General features: G+C 48.2%; 1 protein-coding gene across 1 annotated transcript in view; it reads right to left on the reverse strand.

Moving 5' to 3' along the window:
- CREB3L2 (cAMP responsive element binding protein 3 like 2) overlaps window positions 1–11859 on the reverse strand; it is a 110631-nt gene extending 98772 nt beyond the window's left edge. Inside the window, exon 1 of the mRNA XM_028526165.2 lies at window positions 11356–11859. Within this exon, the coding sequence (XP_028381966.1) occupies window positions 11356–11457 (102 nt within the window). The 5' untranslated portion in view covers window positions 11458–11859. The remainder of the gene's footprint in view (window positions 1–11355) is intronic.
- Between the last annotated feature and the right edge of the window lie 4551 nt (window positions 11860–16410).

Raw genomic sequence — 16410 nt, forward strand, 5'->3', positions numbered from 1 at the left:
ATCACCAAACCGTTTGTCCTCACCTGCCCTTCTTATGCCTTAGAAAAACAGGGGGAATTAGGGTTTTTCCTCCCTGTTTTTCTGCCATTCCAATATTGTTGACGTCTCTGTGACCGAACTCCCGTTTGGCAATTGGTGAGTCCACCTGATGCCTTCTCAGCGGAAAGAGCCATGAGGGTATACGGAGAGGACCAGGCTCAAACGAAAAAGCCATCTGGGACATCCCACCACCCTTTTACAGGTGTGAGTCCAGGGACCGTTCCTTTGCACACCCCAAAGCCTGCGAACTGTAAGTGGCACGTGCACAAAGGGACGTGTGCACAAAGCCCTCCTCGCCAATCAGGACAGCAGAGATACGTGGGCTCAGCCTGGAGAGAAGGAGGAAGAAAGGACCCTCACAAAACTGCACAGGCACCAGCGTTCCGAGGGCAGTGTGGAGGGCTGAGGTTAATCCGGGACAGGAGAAGATGGGCGGAAGAGGCAGTGTGGCACGCGCACCCACCGGGCCTGTTTCTCAGCCCCCGCCCTGCTGCAGTTTCTACTCTCACACGGAAGCGAGGTCTCCACGGCATAGGCACAGTGCGCAGAGCACACCCACGAGCACTGACCACAGGGAGGCCTCTGTGGCCAAGATGCAGGCACTGACCTGCACATGCGCGCACACAGTGCTTGGCGTGCTTAGCGGTGAGCTGGAGAGCACACCCAGCCCTTGATCTTGACCGCCCTGCAGCTGTACCTCCGGCTTATGGATCCTGCGGTGGGGCTGCCCTGCATTTTCCCCACATTTCCCTGTGGTTGCTTTCTGAGCTCCATCTGCAGATTCTTCTTCCCCTGCTAACCCTTCAAGTGTCTGCAGGGCTCCAACCTTAGCCTTTCGGTCACGCTGCTCACGCTCAGCCTGACCTCCCAGGACCATCTGACACGAGATATTAGCTTCACTTATCCTCCGCTAGGCTGGTAGCACCCAAATCCACATCCCCAGCCCAGACCTTTCTCCAGAACTCCAGCCCACATGCCACTGGGTATCTGAAAGCTCCATGAACACATCGGAATCGCCATGTCCAGGACGGAACTCGTGATCTTCCCCACCAAAGTCACTTCTCCTCCACGTCGGCTCTGTCACCAAGTCAGAGAACAGGAAGTCTCCCATGTCCCTCTGTCATCCTCCTGGGTCACCAAGTCTCCAAGTCTAGCTCTTCACCCTACTGTGTGCTCATGAGCTCCTCCCTGTCTGGTTCAGGCCTTCATGGCGTCTTCTACTTCACAGATGAAGCAGCCAGTGGATCATCTTGTTGCCACTAATTCTCCCCTCCAATCCATCCTTTATAAGCCCTAGGGCTTCCTTTCTATAATGCATTTCTTAGTCCTGGATGGTATAGTTCAGGGGATTGAGCACAGGCTGAGAACCGAAGGATCACCAGTTCGATTCCCAGTCAGGACACACACCTGTGCTATGGGCCAGGTCCCCAGTATGGGGCATGTGAGAGGCAACCACACACTGATATTTCTCTCCCTCTCTTTCTCCTTCTCTTCCCCTCTAAAATGAATAAATAAAATCTTAATAAAATAAAATGCATTTCTTCTGCTCCCCCTCTCTCGTTAAAAGCCTTCCACCCTACTGCCCACAAAAGGATGTCCTCATGGTTAACAAAACAAGCAAACCTTTACGGTCTTGTCCTACCTTCCAACACTCCCCACAGAGCACCCTGCTCTCTAACTACATAAAACTCCTTGGGATTTCCAGAATCAACCAAGATGTTTTACACATTCCTACTCAGGATCTGCTGTTCCCACCTGCTGGAGAGCTCCTATGTATACCTCAGGACCCCCTGCAAATACCCCTTCCTTTGTGAAGTATTCCCCAACCCCTGGTCTCCTTCAGGATTGTTACTCTACTCTCTGTGCTCCAGAAATACTTCGAATACAGCTCTCATGTGAAATGTACACCAGGTATTTAATGATTGTAGCTGAATGACTTGTTTACGCACCTTCTGCCCACTCCGCTGGGAGAGCCACAAGGTCAAGATCGTACATCCTCCCGCCCTGACCATGTACAGGTTTAGAAAAGCAGTTCGTGAAGTTTCTCAAACTGGAGGAAAGACCAGCCGTGAGAGATGCTTCCCCAGGATGCCCGGAGAGGAAGCGAGAAGGAGGAAGGAGTTAAAGGCTGAAGCTTTAAAACCCTGCAATTCATAAACAGGGGCTGAAATTTCTGTTTCACACAATTGGCCAGTGAGAAGCACCTTCCTCACAAAGCCCGATTTCCTCCAAGTTTTCTGAAAACACCGCCTTATCAGTTTGAATCCTGCAGGCCCTTTCTCAGCCAAAAGGAATTTCCCTTTAAACAAAAACTATTCAGACATTTCCAAGATATGAAACGTTAAAAACCAGGATTTTCCACTCAGACAACTAGGAAACTGTTTGCGGACCTTTTTCCCCCCAGACTCCTCTCATTTGCCAAGAAGTCTGAAGAGGGATTTTTTTTCCTGATGTTAAAAATATGTTTCCTACCTCTGCGCCTCTCTGTTTTTCCATTCTTTGTTTTGTCTGGGTTTTACTGAAGCAAGGTTTCGAGTCAGAAAACAGAAGCTGCAGAAATGCAAAACTACACCTGCTGGTTAACTGAGGAGCTCCAGGGAAACAGGCAATGCACGGAATTTTGTTTTCAGTCGCCTGCTGTCGTTGTTTTTATTGTTGTTGTTGTTGTTGTTTAAAGCGGTTTCCAGGGCAGGAGCAGGATGCTGGATAAGGACATGTGGAGTGAAAGGGAACCTCTGGGACTGTGGAGTGCACACATTACACCTTACAGATGCGGACTCTGAGGCCAAGGACAGGAGCTCACTTGTGCTAGGAAGAGCTCACCCATCCAAACGCTTCAGGCTCCAAAGAAAAACTCTCTTCCCGGAGCCGCTAAGAAGAAGCAGGCATAGAAGTCTGCGTGGCTCAGAGTAACCCTTCTCAATTCTTAAAAACAAGAATTGAAAGCAATGTCAGTAAACTGGAGATGAATAAATTACTCCAGAATCGAGCGGTTCAAAGGCAAACGATTCAACGTGACGTGGTTGTGAGTGAGCCCGACAGCAGCTGACACGCCAGAAGAACATGTGGTACCTGAGCCAAGAAGTGTTGTCTGACTTTTGCCCTGACCTTCCCGAGTCCTAGAAAAAACTCAGACGTGCCGCTGGAGAGCGGCTCGACGGGTTTCCCCAGCCTAAGGAGAAGCGCCCGCCCAGACAAAACACAGCCTGCATCTGGTGAATGCCACTGACTCCAGAAACAGCTGTGTCCCAGTCACGACCAGTGAGCTTCTCACAGGTCTCCACTGCAGGGGAGCTGAGTCATTAAACATCCCCTGAGATAAATGGGGTGCAGTGATAAGGGGGATCAAAGTGCACCATAGCTCTTCTTCTTTGTCTGCATTAACGCATCGTGAATTGCCAAGGGTTACCCTGCCAGAGCTGTTCTGCAACTAATGAGGCTCCCGGAAGAATCCTGGGTCATACTCCAAAGATCTCCCACTGTCCGTCAAGTGACAACTGACACAATACAAAGATCTGAAACCATCTGTACTGAAGCTGACAGAGGAGCCCAGGGGAGCATACAGGGAGAACAGAAGGCCAAGTCCAAATGCTCACATTTTAATAGGTAGTAAGGAGGAGAGACTAAACCCGCCAGAACGAGTTACAAGAGAACCTGGCGGTCAGAGTCGCCAAACACTCCCATGAGGCCCAGCCGGCAGGGGCACAGGAACGGCCGGATTTAGCACTTAGGGAGGAGCTGGAAGACCTGCAGCAGCAGAAGGACCCAGAAAGCACAGAGGCAGGAGTCAGTAGAAAGTGAGGAAATGAAGGCGGGAGCTATGGACCACTGGCTGGAGCAAAGCTGGCGGTAAACAAGAGAGAAAAAATGAGCAAGGATGAGTAATAGCATCTGGCAAACATGTGTTCAAGGCGGAGACCTGTGTTTAGCGCAGAAGGTAGGGGCTGGGGCGGAGAGGAAATGAAGACGCACAAGAGAGAGTAATTATAAGCCCCTGTGTTCCTGATGACGTCAGGCTCCTGCGGACCCAGAGGGAAGACACTTGACTTAGCGGACAGGGTAGAACAGTGTGTCTACTATGAGCCAGGCAGTGACATGCAACAACACTGAGACCCAAAGAGGTGATGTAATTGGTGCAAGGTCACCGGGGAACCAGGGCCCCAGATACCAAGTCTACCTGGCTCGAAAGCCCACGCTTTCTGCAGTGCTGGCTTCAACTCGGCTCTAGTGAGGAACTGGGACTGTTATACAAGCTCCCGCCCCACCTTGTTCTCTCAACCAAACACGGAAAGATACTGACATGGAATTACCACGTCACTTTATACTAAAATTTCAGATTTGCAGAAGCATTGACAAGAATGCAGTTTAGCCCTGACCCGTGTGGCTCAGTGGGTTGGGCAAAGTCTCGCAAAGTGAAAGGTTGTTGGTTCAATACCCGGTCAGGGCACATGCCTGGGTTGAGGGTTCGGTCCTGGTCAGGGAGCATATGAGAGGCAACCAATCCATGTTTCTCTCTCTGTCTCTCTCTCTCTCTCCCTCCTTCCCTCCTTTCCCTTTCTCTAAAAATAAATGAATTAAATATTTTTAAAAAAAGAATGCAGAGTGTAAAAGCTATATTAATAAAAAAGGCCAGTGAGCTTATCCATTCTCCAAGACTACCTCACTGGACTTAAAGTGCCTGGAGCAGTTATCATGAATCTCGGTGCTTCACTCAGCACTGTGGGAATACAGAAAAGACACAGTCACGTCTCCTGTCCTAGGCGAGCTTGTGTTCCTGCTGAGCAAACTGTTTACTGCTCTGGGTTTCAGATCCTCCGTAGATAATCCTCCTGCGTACCTCACGGATAACCTTGACAATGCCATTCAGGGAAAACCTGAGGTCACTGGGAACTTTGCTTGAAACAGCCTGAGAGCATGTGATGAGCAGGGAGATGGAGAAATGGGCTCGAGGTCAACACAGAGACCATGGGTCTCATCAGTTCCTTTCAATTCTAACTCTACAGAGGTAGGGAATGTGGGCCCTACTCCCTCCTTCATAAAATCATTCATGGACACTCTGCAGTCATAGGCCCTGTGTCCCACCAACTGCCCAGCCAAGGCCCAGGCCATCTTCCCAAGACGGTCAGCAGACAGGTCAAAGCCATGCCTGAGGCAGGCGGTGCGAGCTGCAAAGAGGCACACCTGTATCAGCATTGAATAGCCATATGCAACTGGAAGAACAGCGGCTTTGAAAAATGGCATTCAGCTTCCCACCTGCTGACGTGCGCTCGTGTGAAGCTCGAACAGAACAAGTCATCCTGGTCTTGCGTGGTGAGTGTGAGCACGGGCTCAGCTAGTTACCTTCAGCCCCGATAGTTGACCCTGACGCCGAGCGCTCAGATAATACCATTAATTCTAGATTTCCTAGTTCGTGAGTTGGGACACAGCAGTACTCCCTCCGTCAACCTTCCCATGCATTGCAGAGACTGCTGCCATCTCTACAGCCTTCCTTCACTGGGCACTAGTAGCACAGCTAAATAATGTTCTTAGAGCTTTGCAAGTGGCACAGTATCTGGTTTAATCTTTTGCTCCCAAGGCTGGTTGTGGATCTTAAAACATTTTCTATTTGCTAGTCCATCTTTGTGATAAAAACAGACATTGGTTGAACAAACACATCTTTTAGTTAGAGAAAGGCCCGCCAAATCAGACTATTTTACTAACAGCCATTAAAAATGGTCACTCAGATTGAGCCTCCTAGAGTGCCTCCCTCCCCAGGTGACTAATGTAAGCCACTCACGTAAATCCCTTTCCAGACACTGATTTAGAAACTGCCACGCGATCCATTCCTTGCCAGTGAAGCTCAAAGAGAAATCAGCAGGTGGGCTTCTGAAACGTCTCTTCCATCCTAGGAAGGAACATGAGGAAGATGCCACCTCTCTCTCTTCCTCTGGGTACTGTCACTTTGAATTCAACACTGGTCACTCATATGGGTATGAGTAGCCTTCGGTTGCCCCAACCTAAAGATGAATCTACGTACAGATGGATGGAGTCTGAGTGCGTGATGATAACACTGAGGGGTCGCTGAATCAGCCAAACAAGCAGCTATACTTCCAGGCCCCTTGCAACATGGGCCCTGTTTACTTATTTACTTATTAAATAGGCAATCTGGATCCGTTTTCAGTTACTTGCAGCTGCAAGCATTGTAATACACTTCAATTATTAATCTAGGTGCACTGCCTTGGTTCTCCCGCAAGAACAACTTCACACAGAGTATTATCACTTGGGGGTCTTTCAAGAAAGAAGGCAAGCACAACACTCTCATCCTTCAGGGCTGTGCCCAGGCCCCCCTTCCCCCAACTCATAGGAACAGCATGAGAACAATTTCAGAGACAATAATATAACAGGTCAAAGATTTCCCACCAAGCAAATAAAAATCCTTTAGATCATAGATTAGTAAGAAACACGTGTGCAAGGCTACTTTCGGAATAATGGCCACATGCGTGAGACAGGAGAGGAGTAGGAAGGGTAGTGAGGGCTCCCCTTTTACCTGATTATTGCCTTCAATTCTCCATTTAGAGATTCATCCTTTTGACCTGAAGTAATTATTGTCAAAGGGTGTAAGCTTATCAAATCTTTGCTGAGAGCAAAATTCCAGAGGAAAAGTTGGGAAGAGAACATTGTTCCAGTGAGCATGGGAGGGGGGGCATCCAAGAAACCAGGGAAACACGAAAGGGGTGAAGGGGAAACGAGGTGAAGCGAGGGCTTTGAAGACAAACTATGCTTCCTTCACAGCTTTGTCTCCTCCTGGAAGCCATTCCCTTGACTCAGTTTGTGGAGGTCAGGTGACCAGAGGTAGTGATATTCTCAAGCCACAGGGACCCAGGCTCCCCCCAGAACCTGGTGGGGGGCCAACGACAGGAGACAAATAACAAACCACAAGCCTCAGTGTCCCACCAGAACCCTATCAGTCCCCGGGCCAGGTGGGAAGAACGGGAAACCGCCAGCCTGGGAGATGAGCCGCCTCCATTCTGGCGATCAGTGATGGACGTGGCAGCCAGATGGCCCTCACAACCGGACACCAGGCAAGTCGGACACCCCCCGTAACGCCCCACCTATCAGTGTCCGGGATCAGTCATTTCCCTTCTAGATCCAACTGGATGCACAAGTTCAGTAGTGTAACCACTACATCATTTAGAAAGAACTGGATTTATACGAATTTTGCACTTAAAACAAGCAGGACTGTCGTTGTCTTTGCAAAGACTTGGTTTGGGGCATTCCTATTGCATGTTTTAAAAAATCAAATCAAATCATTGCAATAATGGACAAAATTCCTGTTTTCCAGACTGCTAAACCGAGACATAAGAAAGTTACCGAAAGTAAAGTAAGTAAGAAAATTACCAAGATCCCAGAGTGTGTCACACACAAACCCAGTGTTAATGTTCCACCAGGAAGGCCCCGCCCCACCGAGCATGCCCACTACTCGGCTCTTCACCCAAGGCCTGCACCCCCTGGAGCAGAGTTGAGCGTTAATAGCACAGCGGATTCCCCTCTGCCCCCACAGAAACTCAGGCTAAAATTACCTCTAGTCCAGTTATATGCAGTGTCTTTAAATGGTCCTTTTTCATTTTCTAAATACACCCAGGAGATAAAAATCCAAATAGAACAAAGGGATAGAGTGTAAATAACTCCTCCCTCCCTCCCCCTCCTGACTTCGAGACCCCCAAGTCACTTTCATAATAAAAGTTCTGACTTAAAATCATATTTGATCACCTCTATAGGAACTATTTTCCAAACTTCCAGAGGAAGCCCAAAGCTCTAATAATTCAGATCTAACAAGCAAGTGCATATCCACACTCTTCTGTGCTTCATTATTTCGTAGCCTTTGAGCCTTTGTCCTTCTGGACCAAGAAGTCTTCTTCGAAACTAAAGAAATGAGAAAATCGTTGCTCCCGGTGGCTCCCAGAAGGCCCCCGAGAGACCTTTAAAATCCCTGCCTCAGGCAACTTAAACCTGCTATGCTTTTAAACTCTTGTGGGTGACAGGTTTGCTGAAACAGGGCATTAGCAATCCTGCATGCAGTCACTAAGTCCCTACTTTGAGCAAACAGAGTGATCACGCCAGGAAGGTTTGGTGACTGTCACCCTCAGTTAAACATTAGCCGCCTTTGGGCTCAGCAGGTTCTGACAGCCCAGTCATCTTCTCCCATCCTCTGACTCTGCTCTTTCTGTTTACCTCTGGATCCTTCATTCATACAGAATGAGCAAGCGCTTGCTTGGGCTTTGAAGGCAGGCAGCCTTGCATTTAAATTCTGGCTCTGCCAATAATTAGCTGTGGGACCTTTCACCAAGCCGCTTAGGCTCATTAAGCCTCAATTTTCTTAATTGGAGAATAAAAATAATAAAAATGACTCTTTCATTGCATCATTAAGAGGGTTCAATGGTATAATTTTTGAGAAGCACTAAGCGCAACGCCTTTCAGCAGGACCAACTACATGATCCATGGGACCCGGGGCAAAATGGAAAGTTGGAGCCCCCTGGCCAGCAGCCTTTAAGGATGGCAAGATGGTGACAGGAGAACATCAAACCTAGGCCTGTGGGCTGCCCAGGGGGCAGCTCATGAAGCCAGCCCTCCCTTTCATATAAGACATACTCAATAGATAGTAGCTATTATCGTATGGTACCACTTTCCTACTTGACCTCTGCACCTTACCCTCCCTGCAGGCTCCTCAGTCTTTATATAATGCCCAATCCACTCAACTGGGCAAGTTTTACTAGGTCATTCCAAACACAGGCAGTGTGCCTCGGAAGTTACCCATACTTGTGAAGAAAATAACTGATCAAAATGAGGGGAATCTAAAACAGAAAATACCGTGACAGACCCATTCCCACGGCAGGACCTTTGCTCTGGCTTTTCCTCCTGCTCAGCCAACATCCTCCCCTGGCTCCTGACTTCAAGCCATTGTTCACACCCACTTTCTCTCTGAGGCTTATTCTGATTACTCAACTCAAGAGCATATTTTGTCCTTCCTCCATCTCCCTCACCTTGTTTTACTTTTATTTTTCAATAGCACTTATATTGTCTAACATACTATTTCACTTACTAGGTGGGTCACTTGTTTATCTATCTTCCCCTACACACACACACTAGAATGTAAGCTTCTCAAGGTCAAGAATTTTTGCCTGCTTTTATTCACTCGTGTGTCACACCTGTGTAGAACAGTGGTTTGGCACACAGCAGGCGTTCAATAAATATTAATCAAAAGAACAAACAAATCTTTGAACGAGTGCCTAATCAGGCTATCCATTTTCTACCTGGAGCTCAGTCCATTCCACACGATGGACAAATGGCAATAATAACCAGCTCCGCAACTGGATACCCAAGAAAGTTCAAGAAACAGATGGGGAAGTTATCTGCTTTCAAATCTCTGCCAAACCCCTTTTAGTTTAGAAGGAATATAATCCAAGCGTCTATGCTACTAAACCCAATAAACCCAATACCTCTTTCAACACTAATTCATACACGAAATTTGTTGGCAATGATTTGAGACAATCATGAGTGGTATTTTCTACGAGTGTAATCTGTAGAAGAGAAATGTGTCCCTAAGTGGTGAACATAGTCATATAAAAAAATAAAATCAGAAGAAAAATGATCACACATCACTGCTTCACTACAATGACATAGAAAAACCGAACTCTTCATACCAAAAGGAAGATAAAAGTCCTTCCTGGAACAGTGCGGGAAGATGTTAGAGCCAGTTCGAGCTGGTCTGCCTGGAATGAACGTCACAGTCACAGGCAGCAGCTCAAACCCTGGCCTGTGATACCACCCATGCAAGCCCCAGAGCCCAAGAAAGGAAATGTGGACGCCTGTGCATACTTCATCCCACCAGTTCAGAGACAACCCCCAAGCTGTGACATCAGAGCTGCTGGATGAGACATCCCTCAGTGTGCTTAAGAACAAAGGAGAAGAGCTGTCCTCCCCAAACGGTTCAAGTGCAGTCCATGTCAGGAGAAACATCTGGTGCATCCAATTATCAGAAGATCTCTGAGGGCCAGCATGAAGTTCCGCACTGACGACAGGAAGCACATCTGGGCCCTCCATCCAAACTCGGCCCACGCGGTCTGCGGGCCAGGCTCACCGGGCGAAGCCTGGCAGCTCACATGACACATCTGGCTTGTGCCCCAGCGTGAACTACCATGCCCTCTCGGCCCTGCACTCTGCATTTTTTTTTAAACAAACCATTCTCATCCACCACAAATGCTTTGGTGGGAATCACAGGGAGGCCCTCATCCCTCTTCCCAAAATAACGTCAGGCAGAGGCAAAGGCCAAAGAGGTGGAGCCTGCAGGCCATTTTGCAAAAGTTTCAAATATCCTGGCACTGACCCCATTAAAAGAATCATGAAGGGGAAACAGCCAAACCTCTCGTTTTCTCATTAGTGTTGTTCTCTCTCTCTCTCTCTCTCCCTCCCCCCCCCCCGCCCCCGCACCTCTCTCTCTCTCACACACACACACTCATGCATTTATTTTAAAAAGAAACAAAGATCTCACAGTCAGTCATCAGTACTGGCCGCCGAAAATAAAATTTCATTGTGCATATGTAATACCAAAAAAATTGAAATTGAAAACGTTCAAAGAAATGTTTTTGCTCTGTGCCAACTGAATCCCCCCAGGGGTCTCTGACACATAGCACTGAGCAAGGAACTGGTGAGCGGTCCCACCTTCTCCACAGACTTTCTGAAATATGCAGCTGCCTCAGATTTTCCATACTCCTCTGCGGATCTTCCCTCTCAGGAGGGAGGAAGCAGACTGCGCCGCCGTGCAGGCAAAGGAGCCAAATAAAGCAATTTTCCTCCTCGTTCTATGGGGCTTTATACACACACAAGGGTGTACTTGTTGAAATACTAATAAGAACGTAAAGGAAAAGAGAGAATATGACAGGGAAGGAAAGAAAACGCCACTTTATTTTGTTTAGGTTTTAAAAACCTTCCCACAAAAATCTAACTAAAATAGAGGCATATGATTCTCAAAATACCTTCCCCTTCTCCCACTTTAACATACTGATAGCAATTGGAAAGGATATTGCAGAGGTGAAAAAGCCTTGCGGGGGAGTAAAAATTTCTACAGCAAAACATTGTCATAATTATTGTTGAGAGTTCAAAGGGGCCAGCTGCCCACCTTTATTCAGATAGAAGAACCACGCCTCTCCCCAGACCTCTTCATTCTGGGCATGCCTGTTCCCAAACACTTCCATCCCAGTTCCCTTTCCCCAGCTGTTCCTCGGATGACAGCACTCCCCCTATCAAGCCGCCCTGTCCGCCCCACCGCCGCGTCCTCACCGTGTGATACATGAGAGCCTCGGTGTCCCCGGGCTCTGACAGCTCGCTCAGCTTGCGGTCCCACTGCAGGACGCTCTGCTCCCCGCTCTCGGGCACCTCCATAGTGGTCCGAGGCGCGATGGGCCGAGGATGCTGAGCTCAGGAGGGGAGCGTGCAGAACCGCCTCGGAGGGCGAGATCCGGCAACGCGCGTGTGTGCGCGCGTGTGTGCGTGTAGCTTTATGCACTCAGGAAGGAAAAAGTTCGCTCCCCTGCCCGAGAGAGAACTGCCAAGGGCTCCCCGTCCGGTATCCTCGGAGATCTGAAAATCCCCAGGAGACAGGCTGTCGAGGAATCGGGCTGAGGCTGAAAGGGTTAAAGCAGAGTGTGTATCCAAAAAGAAGATAAGAGAACAGCTCTCATCCCAAGAAAACGCCTTGTTGTTAAGTCCACTTTCCACTACTGCTGCAGACACAAACTTTGAGACTCCCCAGAGAGCCTCCGCTCGGTTCCAGGACCCACCTACGACTCCAAGACCCACCTATGACTCCACCTCCCTCCAGGAAGGCGACCAATCGGACACCCACTTCGCCGCTCCACCCAATCACAAGTCTTTCTCTCCTCCCGTCCCGCCCCCAAAGTCAGGGGCTGCGGGATGTCTAGGCCCAGGCTTTGGAATGTGGGCGGGAGGTGCCTTTGACGTCATCGGGGAACTCCTCCAGCCCAACCTCCGGCCGCAGCCGCGGTCTGCTGCAGCGGACCAATGGAGTGCTTGAGTTCGGGAGCGACAGCCTGGCGTGGAAGCCAATGAAAATGGGGTGCCTCGGAAGGACAGCCAATCGAATAACGACAAGAATACATTTTTATAAAGGTGGGAGGGTGAGCTGGGTGTCCTCACGGAGACTCCGCAGAAATTGGCAGGCGCATCTGGAGGGAGAGGGAGTCGCTGTGCGACCAGATTTATGTATTGTCGTAACTATTTTCCAGCACATTAACTCATTGGAGTCTTTCAGGATTTTTAAAAAATGAATTACGTATTATACAAAAATATAAAAATTCCCCATTACGCTTGAATTCGTATTAGCACAGTTCTAGCCACTTGTCATTGCCTCTTCTTCACAGTTTTCACTCTTTTTGTTATGCAGCATTTGCTGCGGATCTGTATCATATGGGCTTCACTTTACTTTTACTTATTTTACTTTCATTCACTCGACAGACACTATTGACAAGAGCCAATGGCTTGCTTTTCCAGGTCCTAGTGAGCTCAAGTCCTTGAATTCACAGAGCTTTTTTAGCTCAGTGGAGGAGTCAGACAATAAACAGATTTTTAAATAAAGGCATAATATAATTTAGGAAAGTGGTAACTTCTATGAAGAAAAATAAAAGCAAGTTAAGAGCAAGGGGCAGGCTTATGCTGTTTTAGACAGCAGTCGGGGAAGTTCTTTTGGGGGAGGGGACCCTTTGGACCCGGCACTGAATGAAAGGAGGTTTGGGGAGGAGCTTGAGCTGGTGTTCTGCGGGGCGTACAGGGGGCCAGTGTGCCTGCGGCGCGATGTGCTGGCAGTGAGTGGTGGGAGAGGAGGCTTGAGAGACAGGCTGGAGCCGGCCCACCAGGCCTGCCAAGATTAGGAAAGAGCCTATTCTAAAGTATTTCCTCCAACGCTGTGATTTTTTTTTCTTCCTCCTTTTACACTCCTCCTTTTATGAAAACAAAGTCACTCGAAATACAAAGGAGCCTTTGCCAATTGCCTCTAGAAGTTCCTTACAATGGCACATTGAGGTATTAGGGATTACTTTGTCCCCTTGGCAAATATATATATATATATATTTGCATATATATATTTATATATATGTATATATATATGTAGTTGGGGGCAGTCAAATCTATTAGAACCCTGTTTTTAAAAAAAGATTTCATTTTATTTATTTTTAGAGAGGGAAGGGAGGGAGAAAGAGAGAGGGAGAAACATCAATGTGGGGTTACTGGGGGTCATGGCCTGCAACCCAGGCATGTACCCTGACTGGGAATCAAACCTGCAACACTTTGGTTCTCAGCCCACGCTCAATCCACTGAGCTATACCAGCCAGGGCAGAACCCTGTTGTTTTTAAGCAGCAGTGTATTATGGAAATTATCTCATCTGTCTGGTCCTGTCTCCTGGGTCTTTCATGCTTAAGTGGAAATTCTACTTTATCCTCATGCATCTTCCGTGTACAATATTTTTCTCTTTATCTTTGTAGCATAACCCTCAATGCAAGCTTGTGAAGTGAGAAACATGTACGCCCTCCTTGATATTGGAATACAAACGTGTATCTGCCAAACATTTCGGCGTTTGAGAGTCAGCCCCTGGTTATGCCGCGTGTGACGGGCAGCTTCTGAGATGGCACCAAAGAGCCTGCCTCCGGGTGTTCACGCCCCAGGTGACACCTTAAGTGTGGGCGGTGCCTGTGACTCCCTCCTAACAGCACAAGTGATGGGCTGTCAAAACCCATTCTGCCTCCATTACTGGCCTGAAGGGGTCCATTTACTTACACGCAATAAAGCTCAATAAGACACGAACAAAAGTTTGCAGCCAAGAAAGTGAGGGTTTATTAAGAAGGTGGCACCGTGCCCGGAGTCACAGGTAGCTCATGTTCAAAGACTTGGCTCCCAGATAGCTTCTAGAGGGTGGGGTATACAGGGGGAAAATCATCAGTCAGGGTGACTCTGGGAGTTAGGGTCACAGGCGGGGGCGGGGTCTCTCCTGATTGGTGAGCACCAGGGTAGGAGTTAGGTGGTTGATCGCTGCATCTGGTCTGGAGGTCAGCCATGGCGTGGCTTCATCTGCTTTCTCAAGGATGTGGTTGGTGGGGTCGTTCTGGAGCTGAAACACAACTGAGGCCTATGTGTTACCTCTAATTTGACTAAGACTCTTTCTCTGTGGTCAACATACGTGAGGCTTGTTTCTATGACTACTGGACGCTGACCAGAGCCTCACTGTCCTGAGGGCTTAATGCTTAAGTGAGGGAGAGCCAGGTGGCTGAGTCAGGCACTAGAGGAGGCCAATCTGAGTCAAAAGAAAAAAATCAAAATACCAGGGCAGGTTAAAGAAAGTAAGGTTTCTGTGCAGTTACACTCCTGGCTTGCTTGTTCTGTCTTCCTCGGTTGCTTGCTTGCTCGCTCGCTTGCTCTGGGAGAAGCAGGCCACCATGCTGGGAGCTGCCCGATGGAAAGGCCCACATAGGAAGGAACTAAGGAAGGTGTCCAGCCAACAACCAGCAAGAAACTGAAGCCCCCAGTCCAACAACCCAGGAGCACCTGCTTCCTGCTAGTAAACAAGAGTGAATATGTGAGCAGGTCCTCCCCAGTGGAGCCTTAAGATCCCTGCAACCTTGTGAGAGACCCCACCCAGATTCCTGACCCACGAAAACGAAAGGGAACCAATGGATGCTGTTTTAAGCCTCGAAGTCTTTCCTTCATAAAATAAGTAATATAATCATTGGTACTCTAAATGCTTAATTAAATTTTTTGTACTCTCCCTGGCTGGCGTAGCTCAGTGGATTGAGCACGGGCTGCGAACCAAAGTGTCACAGGTTCGATTCCCAGTCAGGGCACATGCCTGGGTTGCAGGCCATGACCCCCAGCAACCACACATTGATGTTTCTCTCTCTCTCTCTCTATCTCCCTCCCTTCCCTCTCTAAAAATAAATAAATAAAATCTTAAACAAAATTTCTTTTGTACTCTGATTATGTCACAATCCCCGACAGTGTGTTTTTTCAGCCTGCCTGGTTTCATGCATGCTTCTGCCATTCAGTGTGGGCAAGCCTTCTCCCACCAGCCCAGTTCCTGTTCTACATCCTGAATCAAGAGCTTGTCCCGCTCCCTCTCATTTTTTAGGACTTAGTGGTTTAACTAACTCTTGTTTCAGCTTCTCTAGCATCTTTTAAAAAAAGTAGCAGCACTTACTCCCCTGTCTGCTTTTTCCTTTTTTGAGATACAATTGACCTATCACTTGTTAGTTGCAGGTACAGGTGCACAACAGAATGATTTGTGATGTGATCACAATGTCCATCGTGGTCACCATGCTGTAGGTCACACTCCAGGATTTGTTAATTTTATACCTGTAAGTTTCTACCTTGAGACCCCCTTCACCCAATTGGCCCACCCCTCACTTCCTGCCTCTCTCCGGCAGCCGTCAATCTATTCTCTGCATCTCAGTCCAAATTGTTTTGGTTTTTTGTTTTTGTCTCTTGTTTTTATATCCCACATAAGAGTGAGATCTTACAGGATTTGTCTTCACTCCGTCTGACTTATTTCACCTAGCATAATGCACTCAGAATCCATCTGTGTTGTTGCAAATGGCAGGATTTCCTTCTTTCTGATGACTGAATAATATTCGACCGTATGTATCTATACCACCTTTTCTGTATCCATTCGCCCATCCGTGGACATCTACATTGCTTCCATCTCCATGATAAGTAAAACTTCATTGAACAAGGATGTAGAGATGTCTTTTCAAGTTAGTACTTTCAGTCCCTTCAGATGAATATCCACAAGTGGAATTGCTGGCTCATAGCGCTGCATCAGGTGCTGTCCTGTGCTGGCATCGTGTTGAGACCCAGGTCTGTGCTTCATGAAGACTGCTGCCCATCCTCTCCCGAAAGTATGCCTGGCTCTGAACCGCATCCCCCTGCAGGCCACGTTTAAGCTTTTGCTGTGCAGTGCGAACTGCAGCTGTCACAGACAGCACCGCGTCCTCATCCCCACAGCAGCACCAGCAGGAAGGGACAGGCATCCTCCTGCAAACAGCCACCCCACAGGCTTTAGCATCCCTGTCGTTACTTCTCAAGGTGTATGCCATGCCCTTCTTCCCTTCTTGTATACGAGGCCTATCCAGAAAAAGTCCAACCACTGTTAATATAATGAGAAGGGTTTGTATGACATCGATGGAACCTGGCAGCCAAGGACAGTGGACTGGAAGATGCATGCATGAACAATGACAACTTCACTGTACCAGTCGGTGGGGGTGGTGGACACTGTTCAGTGAGCATATGTACTGTGTGGCCGACACATTCAAAATATCTGGGCAAGTAAAACA

This window comes from Phyllostomus discolor, chromosome 10 (assembly GCF_004126475.2).
Source record: "Phyllostomus discolor isolate MPI-MPIP mPhyDis1 chromosome 10, mPhyDis1.pri.v3, whole genome shotgun sequence".
Lineage (NCBI taxonomy): Eukaryota > Metazoa > Chordata > Mammalia > Chiroptera > Phyllostomidae > Phyllostomus > Phyllostomus discolor.